This window comes from Hordeum vulgare, chromosome 3H (genome assembly GCF_904849725.1).
Source record: "Hordeum vulgare subsp. vulgare chromosome 3H, MorexV3_pseudomolecules_assembly, whole genome shotgun sequence".
Lineage (NCBI taxonomy): Eukaryota > Viridiplantae > Streptophyta > Magnoliopsida > Poales > Poaceae > Hordeum > Hordeum vulgare.
The window spans coordinates 12,929,359-12,948,889 of NC_058520.1; the positions used below are offsets into that span (position 1 = coordinate 12,929,359).

Consider the following 19,531-nt stretch of genomic DNA (forward strand, 5'->3'; position numbering starts at 1 on the left):
CCAGTATAAGAGAAATGTACAAATTCTAAACACAAATTTCACATGCCCCAGCCCACTCAGCCCAGGAAGGCAGGAATCAACTGGCACGAGCCTCGACAAACCAGGTATCAATCACACAGACCTTTACTAGGACAATGATTCAAGAAGCCATTGTAAAGGGGTACAGGGGTTTACATGACCTTAAAATGACTAAGGCAGTGTCATAATAAGTTGATTGAATTTGTAGTTGTATAAGAGCATCTCCAACAGCCGCGCTATACTAGCGCCGCGCCGCAAAAAAGGCAATTATAGCACGCGCGCAACGCGGCGGACAGCTTCAGCGGGCGCGCAAAAACCGCGCGCGCGCTAAAACGAGTTGGACGCGCTGTCCATAGCCTCATCCCGCGCTGTGTATTTCGGGCGTCCACTTCCGCGCGCGGCAGACTCGAGCGCGCGAGCGAACTCGCCCCTTTTCTTCCTCCTTTGCTCCTGCGCGCGCCGGCGCCAGCGCCCCTGCCTCCATGGACGCGCACACCGGCACCCCGTTGACCCCGCTGTGCAGCCACCAAAAACCCTAGCGCGGCGGGCGTTGGCGCTGGCGCCGCCGCCGAAAACCCTAGCGCGGCGGGCGTTGGCGCTGGCGCCGCCGCCGGAGCTCCGCTGACCGTCGGCCTCGCGCGCAGCCTCTTCTTGCCGCCGCGGATGACCACGCCGACGGGTGGCGTCGCGCCGGCGCTGTCCCGTGCCGCCGTCGCACCGTCAAAACTCCCCAATGCGTCGGAGCCAAAGAAAGGAAAAACATCCGCGAAGAAGAAGGCGACGGACGGCTCCGGCAGCTCGAAGGCAAAGAAGAAGGTTGCAGGGCGGCGGACGGGCGCGGAGTCTACCGAAGCGCCGGCGAGCTCACTCGTTGAGCCGGCGGCCGACGCGCACCACGTGTTCGACGAAACGCCCCCAAGGTGAAAAAAATTCCGCGTCGAGCTGCATTTTTGCGCGCTGCTGGAACGGAGCGCGCGCGCTGTATTTTAAAGCTACCGCTGGAGCCAGCGCTGCGCGACGCGCCAAACCAGGCGACCAGCGTGCGGCAAACTTGTTTTTTAGACGCGACGCGAAGCGCGCCTGTTGGAGATGCTCTAAAGGGGTACAGGGGTTTACATGACCTTAAAATGACTTGGCAGTGGCCGAGTTTTCTTCTTCTTAAAACTCACTGGCACTGTGTACCATTAGCCCATTAGCTTTTATTTTTCATGTGGACTAGCCCAAGCCCAAGCCCACTGTGGCCCATACCGTCCAACCTTGTTCGGAAACCCCAACCAATTTGCTCGCGGCGGCCGCCACCGTCACCGGTTACCGGAGCACCACGGCCACCCCGCCGTCCAGTCCCGCTGACACGCCAGCGACGGCAGCTTCTAGCGCGACCCATTCTTCTCCGGCGATGGAGCGGTTCCTTCGCGAGCGGCTGCTGGACGCAGCGCAGCCCTCGCCGAGCTCTTCCGCGGGTCATTCTCCGTCCGGCGTCCGCGACCTTCGGCGCGGTGACGGCCCCCTCTGCGCCCCTCCTCCAAGGCCTCCTCCCGTCGACCCGTTCGCCCCACTTTAGCCGCTGATGGCATTCTTGTGACTTGTGCAAGTATCCTCGTTCCACTGCAGGAAGATGGAGCTTTCCAGTAGATTTACTGCTTTGTTCTGCTTATTTTCTGCGGCTAATAGGAATGAGATAGTGTGTCTATTATGAATAAATTCATGAATTTCTGGTACTAACAGTGCCTGTTTATTCAACATAGTTGGAGCTCACAAGTTTTGGTGCCCTTGTTTCCCCCCAATTCAGTAACCCTAGAAATGTATTGTTATAAGTTTTCTTTCGTCCGCAAAAGATACTTGGAAATAACAATGTACTGATAGTGGCGTGCAGGCTGCAGTTTATTTGCCAGATATTAGCACACACACTGCAGCCTCCAACTCAAGAGAAGAATCCTCTGATCCTGTTAGTTCATATGATCTTTGCGCAAAGAAATCCAAGAGCGCTCGGGAGGCAGTTGCGTACCTGAACAGAAAATCTGACGGAGAGTCAACGAGATTTGGAGAAGTCTTTCTGAAATGTCTAGAAATAGCTGGTTAGCGTCATAAGGTACCATGGTGAGTTTTCTGTTCTTACTGCTGTAAAATTTCTGAGAAATACATGCAGTCTATAGAGTCCACTCAACTTCGAGTTGAAGATGAATTAGCTTAGCTAGAGATATACTGAGGAACTAAGCCTGGCTCAATTCATGGCTTGTAACCTGCAAGTTCAGATTTTGTTAAGTTCACCTCCTTGGTACTTGTATATAGTTGCCTACTTAATTTTCTTTTAAGACAATGGAAGCTGTTATAAAAGATAACCATTAGCTGGAACAAACTTGGTAGCAGGTCATTTGGCCACCATTAACTATCTGATGGTGCCTACTTGACTTGGAAACGGTCAAACTATCAGTCTCCACAATTAATCATCTGATGGCGCATATATTGTGTGTGGCTAGTGATAAGCGTATGAAGACTCAAGAGTAACTATTCCCATATGACCTGTGGCACACCAAAATATAAGTCTGGAGCTTTCTTCATCACTGAATATTGTTATCATTCATCAACGATATTTTCACTCGCAGTTGCGTGCTGGTGCTGCAATTAACCTGCAACACTAGATGGTCATGGTCGATGGTACCCTCAAATCCCAATAGAGTGCAACTCTGACAGTGAAACAAGATCCATCCTCCAAACCAGAAAAGGTCAAATATATGGCTCTGAGGTCACCTCTGGTCCCTGTCTAGTGGAAAATTCTACAAGAGTCACAGTTACGTTTAACCCGTCTTGCACGCAGCAAGACTCGTGCTTGCATTGACTGGAGCTTTCCCAGGCCCGTTGCATTAAGTGGACGACTTTAGGAAGACCGGGCTAAAAACTTGAGTTAATATCCATAACAAGATATGTCATCGCACTAATTATTTTGGATCATTGCACTGATTGTTGTCTTATTGCAGTACCACTACATATACTTACGTCCATTTGGACATCTGAGCTCATGCTGTAGGTTCAGTACCGTGTTAGACTAATGGCTTCCATTCACTGGGCGCTACTACTCTTTCTTGTACAACTCCCCATACTGGCCACCTCCAGAGCTCACAGTAATGGTAACCTCACCCTGTGGTGCCATCAAGACCAGGCTGCAGCCCTTCTCCAACTGAAGCAATCCTTTTCTGCTGCAGCAATCACCGCCACTCTCCTTCCGTCATGGGAAAACGGCACCAATTGCTGTATCTGGAAGGGCATTAGCTGTGATGCTTCTTCTGGTCTTGTGACTGTACTCGACCTCAGTGGGCATGGCTTGAACAGTTATGGCTTGGACCCTGCGCTCTTCAGCCTCAGATCCCTTCAACGCCTTGATCTTAGCATGAACTCTTTGGGGGACTACAGTTACAACATCTATTGGCATCAGAAATTTGAGAGGCTTAGTTCGCTAACCCATCTCAACCTCTCCAATTCGGGCTTGGATGGCCCTATACCTATTGGCATCAGCAAACTCGTTAACCTTGTCTCCTTGGATCTTTCAAGTCACACAGTTTTCAGTGACGATGATCCTATCTCTACAGCTGACAGTTTTAATCATCTTTGGGAGCCCAATTTTGAGACCCTAGTAGGGAACCTCAACAATTTAAGAGAGCTCTACCTTGATAAATTGCAGATAATGTCTAGCAGCGGTGAAGATTGGGGCAAAGCTCTAGCAAAATATGTTCCTAATCTTCAGGTTCTTAGCTTGAGCGGATGCGGGCTGAATGGCCCTATCCATCATTCTCTCTCAAGCCTCCAATCTCTTGTTGCGATCAACCTTGGATCCAATGATGTTGGTCCGATTCCAGAGTTCTTTGCAGATTTTCCCAATCTAAGTGAGCTTCAGCTTTCACATATGAATCTTCAGGGTTGGTTCCCTCAAAGATTTTTTCAACTAAAAAAATTAAGGGTCCTAGATTTGTCCTCAAACCCGAATCTCTCGGGGCATTTGCCAAACTTTCCCCATGCAAGTTCTCTACATACTCTGAGGCTAGAGGGGACCAACTTCTCCTATGCTAAACCAAGTTCTTCTGGCGATTTGAAGCTGTTGAGGGAGTTAACTATTGACGGGAAATTTCTGTCGATGGATTTTCTCTCTTCATTCGGTGTACTTGGGTCTTTATGCCAGTTGAAAGTTAATTTGATGGACTCACAAAATGATTTGGGACCGATTTTTTCATGGATTGGAGACCTCAGAAACTTGGCGAGCTTGGATATCTATAGGTGCGACTTCTCTTGGACAACGCCTTCCTCCATTGGCAACCTGAAGGCGTTGCGAAGCTTGAGGATGTTTGATTGCAACCTCCCTAGGCCCATACTGTCTGAAATTGGCAATCTCATTAACTTGCAAAAGTTGGAAATATCTGGTATGCACGACTGCAAATTGCATGGTTCAGTTACATCCTCAATAGGCAACCTCACAAATTTAAGAAGCTTGTTTATGGTGAATTGTGATTATTGCGGAGCAATTCCAGCTGCAATTGGCTATCTCAGAAACTTAAGAAGATTGGCAATCTACAGTTGTGACTTTACTGGGGCCTTACCATCTGCAGTTGGGAACCTCACTAATTTGAAAAGCATGGTTATTTCGTTTAGTAAGCTTTCTGGGCCAATACCTTATGCAATTGGGCAACTCAAGGAATTGACACAGCTAACTATTGAAGTCGGGAACATTTCTGGGAGGATACCAGGTTCACTTCTCAATTTAACTCGACTGACAAAACTGGATCTCTTTCATAATCATATGAGCGGTAAGATTATAGTATGAAATTCAAATTATCGCTTTATTATTTTTGACATTCTCAAGAAGCCACCTCATACTGAAAGGGAATAAGGTTAGACACAAGAAAATGAATGACTAAGGAAAATCTGCATATCTGGGTGGAAGTAGTGGGTAGTGTGTCATAGTGGTAGTGAGGGGAACAATTTTTGTTAGTTTATGTGTTTATGACTCGAAACCACAGGATACCTCATGGCCCGTCACATGTTTTTAATGTGTCAAGGTGGTACAATGGCAGATGGCCAGACCAATTTTTAAATTTGGATGATAAGATTTCATTGATAAACAGAAGCTTGCCAATTTTTTATTATTGTTTTCATGAGCTCTCGGTTGTGTATATATACCCCATATTCGAAGTGCACATGGAGAATAATAACCTCCCCTCATTCTACAGGTCATATTCCGGCACCACTTTTCGCTCTTCCAAAATTATCCTACTTGAATCTTGGTCAAAACCAACTTTCTGGTCCTATAGGAGAGTTCGACGCACCCTCTTCATGCTTACAGTTCGTGGTTTTGAGCAGAAATTTATTGGCAGGACAATTTCCCAAGTCATTCTTTCAGCTTTCAGAGTTGTCTGGTCTAGAAATCAACTTGAACAACTTTGTAGATTCAGTGGATCTTTCATCATTTGGGAGGTTACGAAAGCTCACCGCTTTGGATCTTTCACATAATAAGTTGTCTGTTACAATTGACGAAGGCAATAACCCTCTGTCTACCTCTCTGTTTGGACTGGACGAATTGGGACTAGCATGTTGCAATATAACCAAATTTCCTAGTTTTTTGACACATGTTGACAGAATGGTTTATCTAGACCTTTCTTGCAACAAAATCACTGGGGATATACCAAATTTGATATGGGAGAGATGGAGCAATAGCCTTTTACAACTAAATCTTTCACACAACATGTTCACCGGTATGCAACATACTTCATATATTCTTCCATTCAGTGATTACCTGGAAGTATTTGATCTTAGTTCTAATAGGCTTCGAGGAAAACTTCCTATTCCAAACTCATCATCAGAATATTTGGATTATTCACACAACTTTTTCTCTTCTGTTCTTCCAAACTTCACTCTATATCTCAGTCACACCAACTATCTCAGTATGTCCAACAATAGTATAAATGGATATATACCAGAAACAATTTGCGATTCCATGTTGAATGTCCTTGACCTATCATATAACAACTTTAGGGGGGCGATTCCGTCCTGTTTGATAGAAAATGCTGAAGGGGCCGTATTAAATTTGAGAGAGAATCACTTTGAAGGGACGTTGTCATCCAATATTACAAGCAAATGCGCTTTCCAGACAATAGATTTACATGACAACAATATTGAAGGACAACTTCCGAGGGGACTTGCTAACTGCAGTTATTTGGAGGTTCTTGACATTGGAAACAATCGAATAGTTGATACTTTCCCATCCTGGCTAGGGGAGCTTTCCAATCTATATGTTCTTATCTTAAGATCTAACCAATTCTATGGTTCCATAGATAATGTTATTTGGAACCACCAATCTGGAGGGTACTTCTCTAGCTTGCAAATTCTTGATCTTTCCTTGAACAACTTCTCCGGCAAAATGAATTCAGAATGGTTTGGTCAGTTGAAATCAATGATGACCAACTTCAATGGTTCTGGAGATACTGTCCGTGCTACAAACTTAGAAGGTATGGTGGAATACTACCAAGATTCTACCGAGATCAGTTACAAGGGGTCTGACGTGACATTTGGAAGGATCCTGACCACTTTAACAACAATTGATCTTTCAAATAATAGATTGGAAGGTAATATTCCTGAGTCAGTTGGACGACTTGTTTCACTACGTGTACTGAACATGTCACACAATGGATTCACGGGAAAAATTCCAACCCAGCTTGGTAGGGTGACTAATATGGAGTCACTAGACCTGTCTTGCAACCAACTTTCTGGGGAGATTCCACAGGAACTCACAAATCTCACCTTTCTGGCCAATCTGAACTTGTCCGACAACCGGTTGGTGGGGAAGATACCGCAGTCACGCCAGTTCCTCACATTTGAAAGTAATTCATTCGAAGGGAATTTGGGGTTGTGTGGACCGCCATTCTCCAAACCCTGCAGCGTTTATTTTACTCCTCCAAGCATGGCACTCGTGGAGAAGTCATCTGATGTGGACGTCATCCTGTTTCTCTTCGTCGGGCTAGGCTTGGGTGTTGGATTTGCAGCTGCCATTCTCATGACATGGGGTCAAATCGGCAAATGGTTTATTAAGTTGGCAAGAGCTCTGAGGACTTGATCTGAATTTCGAAGTCTGTTTCCAGGTGCAAGCTTGCTGTCCTGCAGGAGAGCTTATCCGTCTGCTGCAGTTGTTGCTTCTGAAGTATTGTAAGTGTCGGCTTTTATCTAGTATATTTTGTGCTGTGCTTTCATGTATTAAGCCTCTGCTAATGGCTAGATGGCTGGACATCTTGTAATCTCTCTCCCGTATCTGTTTGTTGTTATCTTCAGTTTAAAGTGTGATCATGTATATGTTTGAAAAAAGTCCATTTTACTCCCCTGAACAAAGTGCGTGGTTCACTTTACCCCCTGATCTATTTTTTGGTTCCTTCTAGCCCCCGAACAAAACCTAACCAGACAAAACACCGCCTCGGCTGGTTTTTCTCCGGTCAATGCTGATGTGGCACAGTCAATGACGGCTTTGACCGGGATGGGGCCTACTTGTCAGGTTGGACTGTTAAACGCGGTCATTTCCGTTTCGATCTGGAACAGAAATGGATCTTATCCAAGCGCTCCGTGCAGCCGTGCAGCCCAAAACCGTGGCTGCCATGGGCAGCGGCGGCAGCCCTCTACCCAGCTACTGCTATTTCTTCTCCAACGCCCCCACGAGCCCGTCCAGGGCGAGCAGCTACGCCGCCGAAGAGCAGGGCGACGCCGCCACGTTCGACTTCGCGTTCGGGTTCAGCGGGTAGCTCAGGGAGTCCACGTCCATCCTATGTTGCAGGGATACGTCACAGAAGTGGCGTATCGGTGCAGGATACTGCACCAAGACGGGGATACGCGCGGATACGGCTGGGACACGTAGGGATACATCATCAGGGATACGTAAGGGCCTGTTAACACTCGATCTGCAGCCCATCAGAAGGCCTACTCTATCTGTCCCTACTAATAAAGCACCGACGCCTTCTGCCGTACGTCGCAGCGTTTTTGCGAAAACGCCCTTGTACTATTCTATAATTAAACCCGCGATCCCCCCAGCCGCCTTCATCTCCCGCACCCACGAGCAGCCCCTGATCTGCTCCCCGCGCCGCCGCCCCGTTCCTCCCGCCGGTCGCCGTCCCTGATCCACGCCGGCGAGCTGCCGAAGCCGTCGCCCCCAGCCATGCCTCCTCCGGAGCTCCGCCAGATCCAGAGCGCCGCCCCTGCGAGCAGCCGCGCCACCCTGCCTCCTGCGCCTCCCCGCTCTCCCTGCCTCTCCTTGCGTCGCCGCCTCGCGCTGCCGCAGCTCGCGCCAGCACCCGCCCCCGCCCGCGCCTCGCCTGCCAGTCCCTCCGAACGCCGCAGCCGCCTGCTCGCCGAGCACCTCCGCCCCGTCGCGCCCTGGATCGGATCTAGATCGGGCTCGCCCTCTACGGCCTCTTCTGGCTCCAGCCGCTCATCGGCTTCCTCCGGCCCAGCACAGTGAGGCGTCTCAACCCTCAAGGCGAGCGCGGCAAGGCCGTGGCTGCGGAGGTAGTTCGGCTCGACACGAGGCCGGATGTGGAGGCGGAGCGAAGCGACGGCGGCTCAGCGGCGAGTGGAGATGGAGGCGGACTGAAGCGACGGCGACTCAGCGGCGAGTGGAGGTGGAGCGAAGCGATGGCTGGCAGAGATGGCGAGGCGCCAGCGGCGGCTTAACCCGGCGGGGTTGCAGGGCAGCGCATGGAGGTTACTTGAGGCATACACACGCGCAAGGCGAGGTAAGACGCCGAGGTGGAGCTGGGATGGAGCGAGGCCGGCTCAAGGCGTGGAGGTGCACGACAAAGAGGCGTTGGGCGAGGCGGGAGCGGCGGCCACAATGGAGGCCGACTCGGCGAGCGGGCGAGACGGGAGCAGCGGAATTGCAGGATAATGCTGGACACTGTCGGATAAAAAAAAAACACAGGTTCAGCAGGTCATAGAATGAGAATGGGAGCTCCTTCATGCCACTAAAGTAGCTGCCGAGGTTGACGATTTCACGGCCCGAAAATTTCCTTCTCACTGGCTGCTGGGGGTGGCCGTGTGCGCGGTCGGGGTGGCCAACGTCTACATCGGCCTGCACACGTACCGGGAGAGGACCGGCAGGAGCGTCGGGCTCTGGACGACGCTTCTCACCGCCGAGATCTCCGTCGTGGCGCTCGTCTACCTCCTCCAGGACAGGTGGAACCACATCGTCCGGCAAGAAGAGGCGGCTGCCGGGGACGAGCGGCGGTCGAAGACCGAGACGTCGGAGGAGCCGTCGTACCCGGCCAACGACCACAAGGAGGTGGCCGTGATGCCGTAGCATGACGATGGGAGCTCGCTTGGGCTGAAAAATGCAACACCGATTCTGTACAGTTCATGTGCTTGGTAAGCTGCAGACTGAACAACTTTTCAATGATAGTAGATATAGAAAACAACTATCAGTGCTGCATTTTCCCTGGCCGGGGACTGCATGATCAATTTCAATGAAAATCTAGGATAAAAATCCTTACCGGGACGCACTGGTAGCCCGGAAATGTTTATGCAAAATACATTTATTTTCACATTGCTTGGCATGCGTCTAGATCATTTGATTTATTACCAATCCTGAAAGTTGTACTTCTGCATGCCGATAGTTTCAATCGAATAGCTCTTGCTAGATATTTTCCGTCGTTCATTCCATCCAGTAGTTTGATAGCTTTGTGATTATTGGGAGACAAATGATCTGTCTTACAGACTGAAAATAATCTCATCTAGTAGTTTGATATTTTGGTTATTATTCCAACAAATTGATCCGTGTAGCAGATCGAAAACAGTCGAATCCTGATGCAATCATGGCCTGAGATTATTAACGAGTGTGGACATATATAAGGTTGCTTCCTACTGGTACATAACTATTTTTGGCCATCATTATGAGAAGTAATACTTTACAAGCTCTATTAATAAACATCATAATTCATGAGTGTTATTTCAGAAATTGACATCACAGCAGTATGATCCTCGCTTTTGTGATCCTGCGATATGGGGGCATAATGATTTTCAGTTATTTTCATGCCAACACATTCAATGTTTTATGTTCAATGTTTAATAATAGTCATTAGTCCATTAATGTCTTTTAAGACGTGTTTTCATTGCAGAAGCTTAACCATTGCAGTTTCATGTGTACATAAGCTTGTAAGACAAATTTGTAAAGTGATTTCTGTATTGTTTTTCTATGCATCCCCTACTTGTTATGTGGATGGTTAAGTATGTCTATATAAGCTTTGCCCTGCAATCAAGTTCCAAAGTTTCAAAAAATATGTATTATATGAAGTTTCAAATTACTTTCTAAAAGTATGATGCATCTCAAAGATAGTTACTGGTTGTGTCCTGAATCTAAGTAGTACACAACTGTTGAAGGGTTATGACAGAATCAAAATTTCTAGCATTCATTTTCCAAGGTATCATGAATTCAGAAACCTATTCATCACACAGATTAGGGAGTTGGGAGAATATATGTGCCATCGTAGCAACGCACGGGCATTGTCCTAGTGGATAATAATAGACCTAATCGTTGGAGAATCCTTCCTCTCGTCGTTATCTTTAGTTGCCAAATCGCGAGGACTAGTTTCAGCGCATTTTCATACTCTCTTACGGCCTTATGGCACCGCCACCAACACCTCACAGCTTAGCTCGTCTCACATAGAAAGGCAGCAACTTCATTAGATCACTGATCAGTTACTTCATATATGTCAATGTTTTCATCCTCTAACAAAAAAGTTTTTTGGTGCTGATCTTTTTAAGCATTTATACATATACTCACTGTATCCCCGTAAGTCTGTTTTCAGAAAATGTCGTTTTCCCGTATCGTCGTATCCGTATCCCCGTACCATGTAACATAGGTCCATCCTCGCCGCCGCTGACGAGCTGTTCGAGGGCGGAAGGATCCGCCCGCTCAACGGCCCGCGCTCGATCGGCAGCCTGGCTGCCGACGAGGACTACGCCTACGCCTCCGTCTTCGTCTCCCCCTGGTCGCCGAGAAGAGCGAGGACGATGTCTGCGGTGCGCGTCGGTGCGGCTGGGGATCGGGCAGAGGTGTCGACCGATCAGGGCCAGATGAGGGGCAGGTCCGGCCGACCAGCCCCTGCGTCATCCTCGTCGGGCCTGTCTTCTTGGAGCAGGAGGGCCACGTGGTCTCTATCCTCGTACAGGGGCGACCCCATGGACGACGAGTTCTGCTCCTCCCCTCCCTTCCCTTGCGGAGCAGCCGCGCAACTGAAAGTCACGACTCAAGGACCTGTTCCTATTCTGCAGCGCGTCGGAAGGCCGCGCCGCTGCCGGCGAGGACCCGCTGCTCAAGTACAGCATGCTCAAGAGCGGCGGCGACGCGTCGATGCGGAAGGGGAGGGGCTCGGCGGCGTCGGCGAGCGACATGCCGCCGCCAACTGACATCCGACGGCGCATGTCTATCGCACACGCGCGCCACATGCACGGCCGCATTTAACAGTCCAACCTGACAAGTAGGCCCCACCCCGGTCAAAATCGGCATCGACGGGAGACAAACCAGCCGACGGATGTTTTGTCCGGTTTAGTTTTGTTAAGAGTAAAACGAGATTGAATGAAAGTGAATGGACAACCAGTCCTGTTTCTATTGATTCTTAAGTATATATACATCTGAAAGAGGTGTGAAGAAGAGGTGTCTGTTCGGAGGCATCCCTCCAGAACAGGTGCATGTTGGCAATAGAGAGAGAGGAGACACGACTGTTCGGGGTTGGACACATCCCTTGGAGTAATTTCTAACACTCCCCCTTGTACTACACCGCTCCTTGAATGTTTCATCATTGGAAGCTTCTTGCATATAGATCTTCCATCTTGAGAAATCTTTCAGATAATCTTGAGAGTCTCCCCCAAAAACCCTGTGGAAAAAATATGAGGATAATAAAGTAGATATGTTGCTAAAACTCCTTAAAACCCAATGGGAAAAATAAGGAGAAAATGATGCAACATATGATGATCATTGTCTCTTGATAACTCATATGAGAAAACCTTTGAAGAAGGAGAAAACTCATTGATAAGTTTAGAGAACAATTAATATGTCTTGAGTACTTCCTTTAAAAACCCCGGTAGGGAAAATAGAAAGTATGACATATGATCTTTGAGAAGATATTGCCTCACTAAAAACCATCGTGAGAAACTTGAGAGAAAACTCATAAGGGAAAAGAGTGCAATCGTACATGCCATTGAAAACTCCTTTAAAACCCAGTGGAAAAAATACAAGGAGAAAATGATATGGCATATAAAGACACTTGTGTTTATATTGTCTCGTTAAAAACCTTTCTGAGAAACCATTAGGGAAAAACTCATCAAGGGAAAAATAGTACAATATATGCAATCTGATGATTGTTAATAGATTATAGTTTTGGGAGATCACTCCCCCTGAACTTTGCAAATATGAAGGACGTCTCATACCAATTCCATTGACGTGAACATGAGATTGTGTATAATCTGTTGGATTATAACAGTATTTTGTTTGCAAATTATTTTCTCACTTCTCTATAATCCGTGATGATAAGTAATTTCCGAGCAATGTGATTTATGATATTGCTCTTCATATAACCTATAGGTATTGAGTAACACAACTGGAAGTATCTTGATAAATCAAGTTATGTGATTCTGATGAATCTCAACCACATTATTTTGAGTGTGGTTAACCATTCTACTAAGTTATGCATATTTTGGAATGCCTTTAGATAAAGCAATTATGTTAGAATGATAACTGAAAATAACCATTAAAATCCATTTATATGACTTCCATGTGAAGGCTATTGCAGCAAATTCAGTCATTGATATGGCGTCGTTGGGCTCAACTAAAGAGCCAATATCATTACATCATATCATGGTCATATCTTCTATTTCCTGATGGAAATATTCAAGATTTACTATAATCTTGAGATATAAGATGATAGTACTTATATCAACCATATACCTTTTGTTTGGGGTTGCACTCCGAATAAAGATAGCAAATATAGTGTCAGACCTGACGTAGTTTGCAAGTATATGAGTGTTGTGGCATTAGTGAGATATAGAACTTCAGGTCCTAGTATCACTTCATTATCACTCCTAGGTATGAATGGATTTGTACCTTATCAAAGGTAGTATGACCATACATGTATTTTGTTGATATGATATATCCAAATTGAACTTCTCATATATGTTTGGATATATGTAGACTGATATGTATTCTTGAGAGAATGCTTAAGTTGTAAACTTAAGCTAATTTTGGTTGAAACCAAAATTTCCATCTTGAGAAGATTTTATGTATGTTTAGGTCTTGTAGAGACATTGATGATGAAATCATCGATATATACTGAGGTGATATAAGGAATTCAAATTTGGTATTCCTTTGTTAACACATAAACAATCATCATTGAGTAATCTTTCGGAAGAAGAAAGTCATTTAGTCGGTAGTACCATATGATTTCCGACTATTTTGAGCCATAGAGTGACTTTTGAAATTTCACACAAATATGTTGCGATTTATTTTGGATTTGGAATTGTAAGTCCGTCAGGGACTTCGTTATAAATTTCCAAAACGAGTAACTCATATGAGTATGTAGTTACTGCATCCATTAACTACATGGATAATATTATTTGTACTGCCAATGATATTTATTATCGAAACTTAATTCCACTCATATCAGGAGTATGTTACATCATAATTTGATGTCGGGCCTCTGCGTGAACTCATTTCACAAGCAATGTCTGATTATACATAATACTTTATGTACATACCCAGAATGAAAGTGAATGGACAATCAATTTGAATGAAAGTTAGATATCCTTTATGTCTCGTGCTGATAATTAGATACCCAGAATGAAAGTGAATGGACAACCAATTTGAATGAAAGTTAGATACCCAGAATGAAAGTTAGATATCAATTTGAATCAATTCTGGGTATGCTCAATATCATTTATGTCTCGTGCTGATAACGTGTTAGAGTAAAACGAGATTGAATGAAAGTGAATGAACAATCAGTCCTGTTTCTGTTGATTCTTAAGTATATATACATCTGGAAGAGGTGTGAAGAAGAGGTGTCTGTTCGGAGGCATCCCTCCAGAACAGGTGCCTGTTGGCAATAGAGAGAGAGGAGACATGACTGTTCGGGGTTGAACACATCCCTTGGATTAATTTCTAACAAGTTTTAAGGTTTATCTTGGAGATGAATCTTGTAACCATCATCTTACTCCCTCCGTCACAATTTATATTTTATAAGGTATGCACGTATACCTAGGTCGTCAATTTGACTTATATAAAACTAGCAAAATGGCCCGTGTGTTGCCATGGAAGAAAAAAACACAATCTTCAATGATGGTGACCATATTATGTTCACATATCATCGCTTGATTTAGAAATTTTGTGCACAGATGCAAGAAAATGTTTCTTCTTTTAAATTTATTCAAAAATTGAAGCAATCTTTACATTTTCAAAAAATATATATCATGGTTGTCAAAAATCTTGGTAACTCAAAAATTTATTCTGAATTTCAAGAATTTTTTTTAGAAAACATACAATAATAACCCGATCCATCCAACAGTTAATTCTTCAAAATTCACACAGGTATATTGTCACAAAGACTTATATACATACATTAGATCTTTCGTGAACAATTTTACAAATATGGGAATAATTTTAAAATCGAGAACAATTTTTACAATTCACAAACATTTATTAAAAATCATGAATATTTTTTATATTTCAAACGGGTTTAAATATTTTCTTTTGAATTGGCGACCAATTCAAGAAAAGACGAACATAATTTTTGATGTTGGAGGATTTTATTTTAAATTTACAAACATTTTTTGAAACGCATGAAGCTTTTATTGTATATGCGAGTATTTTTTACAAAACTCCGAGCAGTTTTTGAAGTCACAAACATTTTAATTTTTTAAATATGTTGATTTATATTTTTCAGTTTATTAAAATTGTAAAGATTATTTGAAGTTCTAATTTTTTTAAAATAAAAAAATAAAACGAAACTGAAAATAAATAAATAAACGGAACTAAAAGTAGGCGCCTGTGCATGGGCCGGACATTTTTATATTAGGGAGAGATATATTATTTAATATAAAAATTATATCATTAAAAAATAGAACATCTAAAGTTTATAATGATATATTTTTTATAATATATATGTCTCTCATTAAGTTGATCAAATTGACGACCTAGATACACGTGCCGGACTTATAAACTGAAACGGAGGAAGTATCTTGTTTGAATACAAATAAATGCCACGCGGCCTGACAAGGGTTATACACTTCACCAACACTTCTGTTTTTTCTCGTAAAATTATACTAGCTTCTTGTGACAACGTATTTATGTAGGAGGAAGATAACTGTGCTGCTGATTCGTTTAGGCGCAGAGTGACCGATACCTGTGTATGTATGAACTGTGCTGCTGTGATCATCATGTTGTAGAATTATTTCCTACTAACTCTACTTTTGCAGGAATATTGGGTGTATGTGTGCTCCCTCTCTGACCGCGCCATTCTTAATATTTATTTTTCCTCCCACGAGTTCATGGACAGTTTTCGTTTCACTGAAAATTTTGCATTTGCATTACACCTATTTTATTACGCATGGATTTTTTTGTTACTCTAGTAATTTTTCCCTACTGGTACATCTCTGCTAATTAATGATGATCGGCCATACAAGCATTACCTCTTCAAGCAGGCATATTTTATTTAGCACACATCAAGAGTCCAAAAACACCAACATATACTTGCTTCAGAGATACAACAAAAGAAAATAGTACTTGCAGCAGACATATACTTACTCCATCCATAGAGAGGATGGCACACTGCATGTATAGTGGACACTTATACACAGAGTCAGAGAGTATCAACCAAACACTGTTTTATACCGAGAGCTTCAATTCAAGGTACAATCCAATTAAGTTCACCTTAATACGGCAGCCTGGAATATTGGGTTGACAATGGATTGGCTTAGAAATCTCTGAGATCGAAGCATTGGGTGTCACGGACAATATGACATGAGTAGCTCTCTCCTCACCTTAGTGTTGTCACATCTTATAGTATTCTCTCCAGGCAAATTTTAACATGCTTCCTCTTTTTATATGAGAGGTAAAAATGTAAGAGTTAATCAGACCATTAATTAATAAGATCAATGGCTCAGATCTATTATATACTATTGCCTCTTATGTGAAAAGAGGGGGTAGGAGGAAGCATGTTAAAACTGCTCCTCTCTCTAAGCTTGACAAGTTGTTCGGCTACATCTGTCATATCAGGCCGGCCATCTTGATTTTCTTTTAGACACATCATTGCTAGCTTACCAATTTCTTCCAGGATCAAGATATCTTCTTCCGTTACAATCTCGTCATCGAACATTGACCTCCCACTCTTTTCTGTATGATAGATATGGCGGAACTCAATGATGAGGCTACCGCTTTGCCCATATACTGTTTGTTTCCTAGATATGAGTTCTAGGAGAACAACTCCAAAGCTGTAGACATCACTCTTTGGTGTTAATACACCTGTGTTCCTGAACACCGGATCCATGTAACCCTCGCATCCAACCACCTTCTTAGCAATTATTTCCTTTAGTTTAAGCAGTTTAGACAGCCCAAAATCTGATATCTTTGGTATTAACTTTTCACTGAGAAGTATGTTGTCTGGTTTCACATCACCATGTCGTATTTCCTGAGAGTGCATATAACTCAATCCTTTGGCAGACCCAATTGCAATGTCCAATCGTAACTCTGCTGAAAGTTTTTGCCTTTTGTTCATGTGGACAATGTCTCTGAGGCTCCCATTGGCAGCAAACTCGTACACCAACATTGGAACATCCAACTGGAGGCAGCAACCCATGAGCTTGAGAACGTTAGGGTGGTTCATTTTCAACTGGATCATCACTTCCTCGGTAAATTCCTCTATTCTCTCTTCATCCACCTTGATAAAAGATTTAACTGCCACCACTGTTTTACTTTCATCAGGTAGAGTTCCTTTGTAAACTTTACCAAAGAATCCATTACCCAGTATCTCTGAATAATTCTTTGTGATTTTGCTGAGGTCCTTCTGTGTGAAAATTGTCAAGCCTATGACCTTTTTAAGTATGTTACCCCCGTTCATTTCAAAATGTACCGCAAGTTTCCTCTTTTGGTGCATTATGAATGCCAAGAGTAGCACAACAACCAAGAAGAACACACCTATGCTGACACCTGCAGTAGATCATGTAAAGTTATTGTAACAAGTTTTTATGATCTCCCATTTTGACTAAATAAAAAAAGAAGAGTTAAGCCACACATTTCTGTTGATCTTATATCACCCCTTGCAGATCATAATGTGTGTGCATACAGCGTACAACAAAGTAGCTGTAAAATTACTTTATAGATCTTTTGTTTCATATATACCGTTTGGGGATAATATCAACACTTAGACTTATGTGCATACAAAGTTTGCATGAGTTAAGAATTCAGCAGTAATTAACACCAAAATAGTTTTAACATTATCATGGGATTAATCATGTATAGCTAGGAAATAATTTCGATATAAGATTAATATGCATACCTAGAGCAATTCTTGCTGGAAGTGGGAATTTTGGATTGCATGGAATTTCTTTTGGATCACCTCTACTCTCATAGCCAGGATGGCATTTGCAATCATATGAACCCTCAGTGTCATGGCATACACCATTGCAAGGGAATTCCCATTGTCGTTCACATTCATTTATATCTGCAACATTAATCAGTGAACAAACTGTAAGGTATGCTCCACACTGAAATAGAAGTAGTAGCTATGCAAGATAAATAGCAACACGTCTATCTCAAGATTTCTTATTGCTTTGAACGTGTGTATATGTATTCTCCTGGGTTCAAGCATGTCCTTAAAAATTCATATGAGCCCTTTGCAATGCTAGTTATTCTTTCCGGTCTTCAAAAGCATGGCAGCCTTCTAACTTTGACCATTAAATGCAAACACAATATATCCGTAGTCCTCAACCATTCCACAACATATGACGTGCATGAAATTTTAGTGTTCAGCTTAATTTAACTACAGACGATTAGACTAATAATTGTGCATTAGATACAACAATGATAATGTTTGAAAGTCGTTTTAATTATGAACATAATGATGCCACAGTTGTGTCATATGACTCACAAATTGTTAATGGTACTGATGGAGAGTTGCACATTAATTTTTATGCAGTAGCTCATCAAATTGTCTTAATATGAATAAAAAAGATGTAAGGACATCAAACTGTGGAATGAAGGGAGTAGCTCATCAAATAGTTGTAATGTGAAAATATATCGAGCCAAATCTACTACTCCCTCCGATCCAAAATAAGTGTCGTGGTTTTAGTTCAGCTTTGGACCAAAGTCAAAACACTTATTTTGAAATCGGAGGGAGTACGATTTTCACAGATCTAACAAGAAAATAGAAAATATTGGTAGTCAAAGTTTTTGAAGTTGGACTACAATCATGTCCAAAACATCAAGTACTTGATTTCTCAGTCAGTTACTACACAAAAGCATAATTAAGCTTCATCCGAAAAAAAAGAAGCATAATTAGGCGATTGCTTTCCAAACACACGGTCACAAGCAGAAAGAAAGAGAAGGCTTACTCGTGCATCCGTTGTCAAGATACGGGTTTCCCTCGTAGCCTTGGGTGCAGTTGCAGAAATATCCGGGGCCATTGGTGGAGTCGACGCACTCGCTGTGTTTGCTGACGCAGGTGTGATCATCCGGCATGGTGGCCGCCTCGGCACACGACAGGGAACTGCCGCTGCTGCTTCCACGGATGGCCCAGTCCAGCACCTGCGGCATGCTGGTCCGACGGCCATCCATACGGAGGTTGGCCGTCCGGAACGTGTAGTTGCCTTTCTCCACGATGAAAGCGTAGTCACAGGGGCAGAAGGTCTGGTTGGCGTGCGACCAGTAGCCACCGCTGGTGAAGCGCATCCTGTTGTCCGTGATGCCCGACGGGATGTCGACGTGGCAGCAGCCGACTCCGGCGCAGGCTCCGTCCTGCGCGCTGTGGGTGTCATTGGCGTAGGCGACGCACCCCGCGTAGTAGGTGTAGGCGTAGCGCCCATTCGGGCCGCTGCTGGTGTAGATGAGGGTGTTGCAGCCGAGGACGAAGAGCTCGTTCCGGGTGTTGGAGATGCGGTAGACACCGGCCGAGTTGAAGTCTACCGACCCGTTGTAGGTGCTGATGGTGTAATCGGTGGAGTCGTAGCACTGGTACGCCACCGGCAGCATCACCTTGGCCTCCGGCCGCGGGGCCAAGGACAGGCTCAGCACCTCTATGTTGTCGCTGGTGTTCCCTAGAACAGGCATGTTGTCGGTGCATTTGATCTCGAAGCCCAAGCGAAAGCAGCCTGTGCCGATGCCGAACGGGTAGGGGACGTTGACGCCGCCACAGCTCCGTTGGCAGCCTCTCTCCAAGTCCAAGGTGAGGCTTTTCGCGGCGGCCGCCAGTGCCGCAAAAAGCAGCGCAGGCAGCAAGAAGAAAGCTGTCGCCAT

The 19,531-nt window shown here is 44.5% G+C and overlaps 2 protein-coding genes and 2 pseudogenes across 2 annotated transcripts; 3 read left to right on the top strand and 1 right to left on the bottom strand.

The window, feature by feature from the left end:
* The first annotated feature begins 1,121 nt into the window (after window positions 1-1,121).
* On the top strand, window positions 1,122-7,360 carry LOC123442538 (receptor-like protein 7). The gene is made up of 2 exons (XM_045118607.1): window positions 1,122-4,811; window positions 5,235-7,360. Exons 1-2 carry the CDS (start codon window positions 3,065-3,067, stop codon window positions 7,112-7,114), a joined length of 3,627 nt encoding a protein of 1,208 aa, XP_044974542.1. The 5' UTR covers window positions 1,122-3,064; the 3' UTR covers window positions 7,115-7,360.
* Window positions 7,361-7,589: 229 nt separating this feature from the next.
* Window positions 7,590-11,497, top strand: LOC123441343 (annotated as a pseudogene).
* Window positions 7,884-9,580, top strand: LOC123442539 (annotated as a pseudogene).
* A 4,693-nt stretch (window positions 11,498-16,190) lies between the features above and the next one.
* LOC123441344 (wall-associated receptor kinase 5-like) lies at window positions 16,191-19,531 on the bottom strand. Its single transcript, XM_045117822.1, has 3 exons — window positions 18,631-19,531; window positions 17,577-17,741; window positions 16,191-17,227 (listed from the first exon to the last, which is right to left on the bottom strand). Exons 1-3 carry the CDS (start codon window positions 19,529-19,531, stop codon window positions 16,191-16,193), a joined length of 2,103 nt encoding a protein of 700 aa, XP_044973757.1.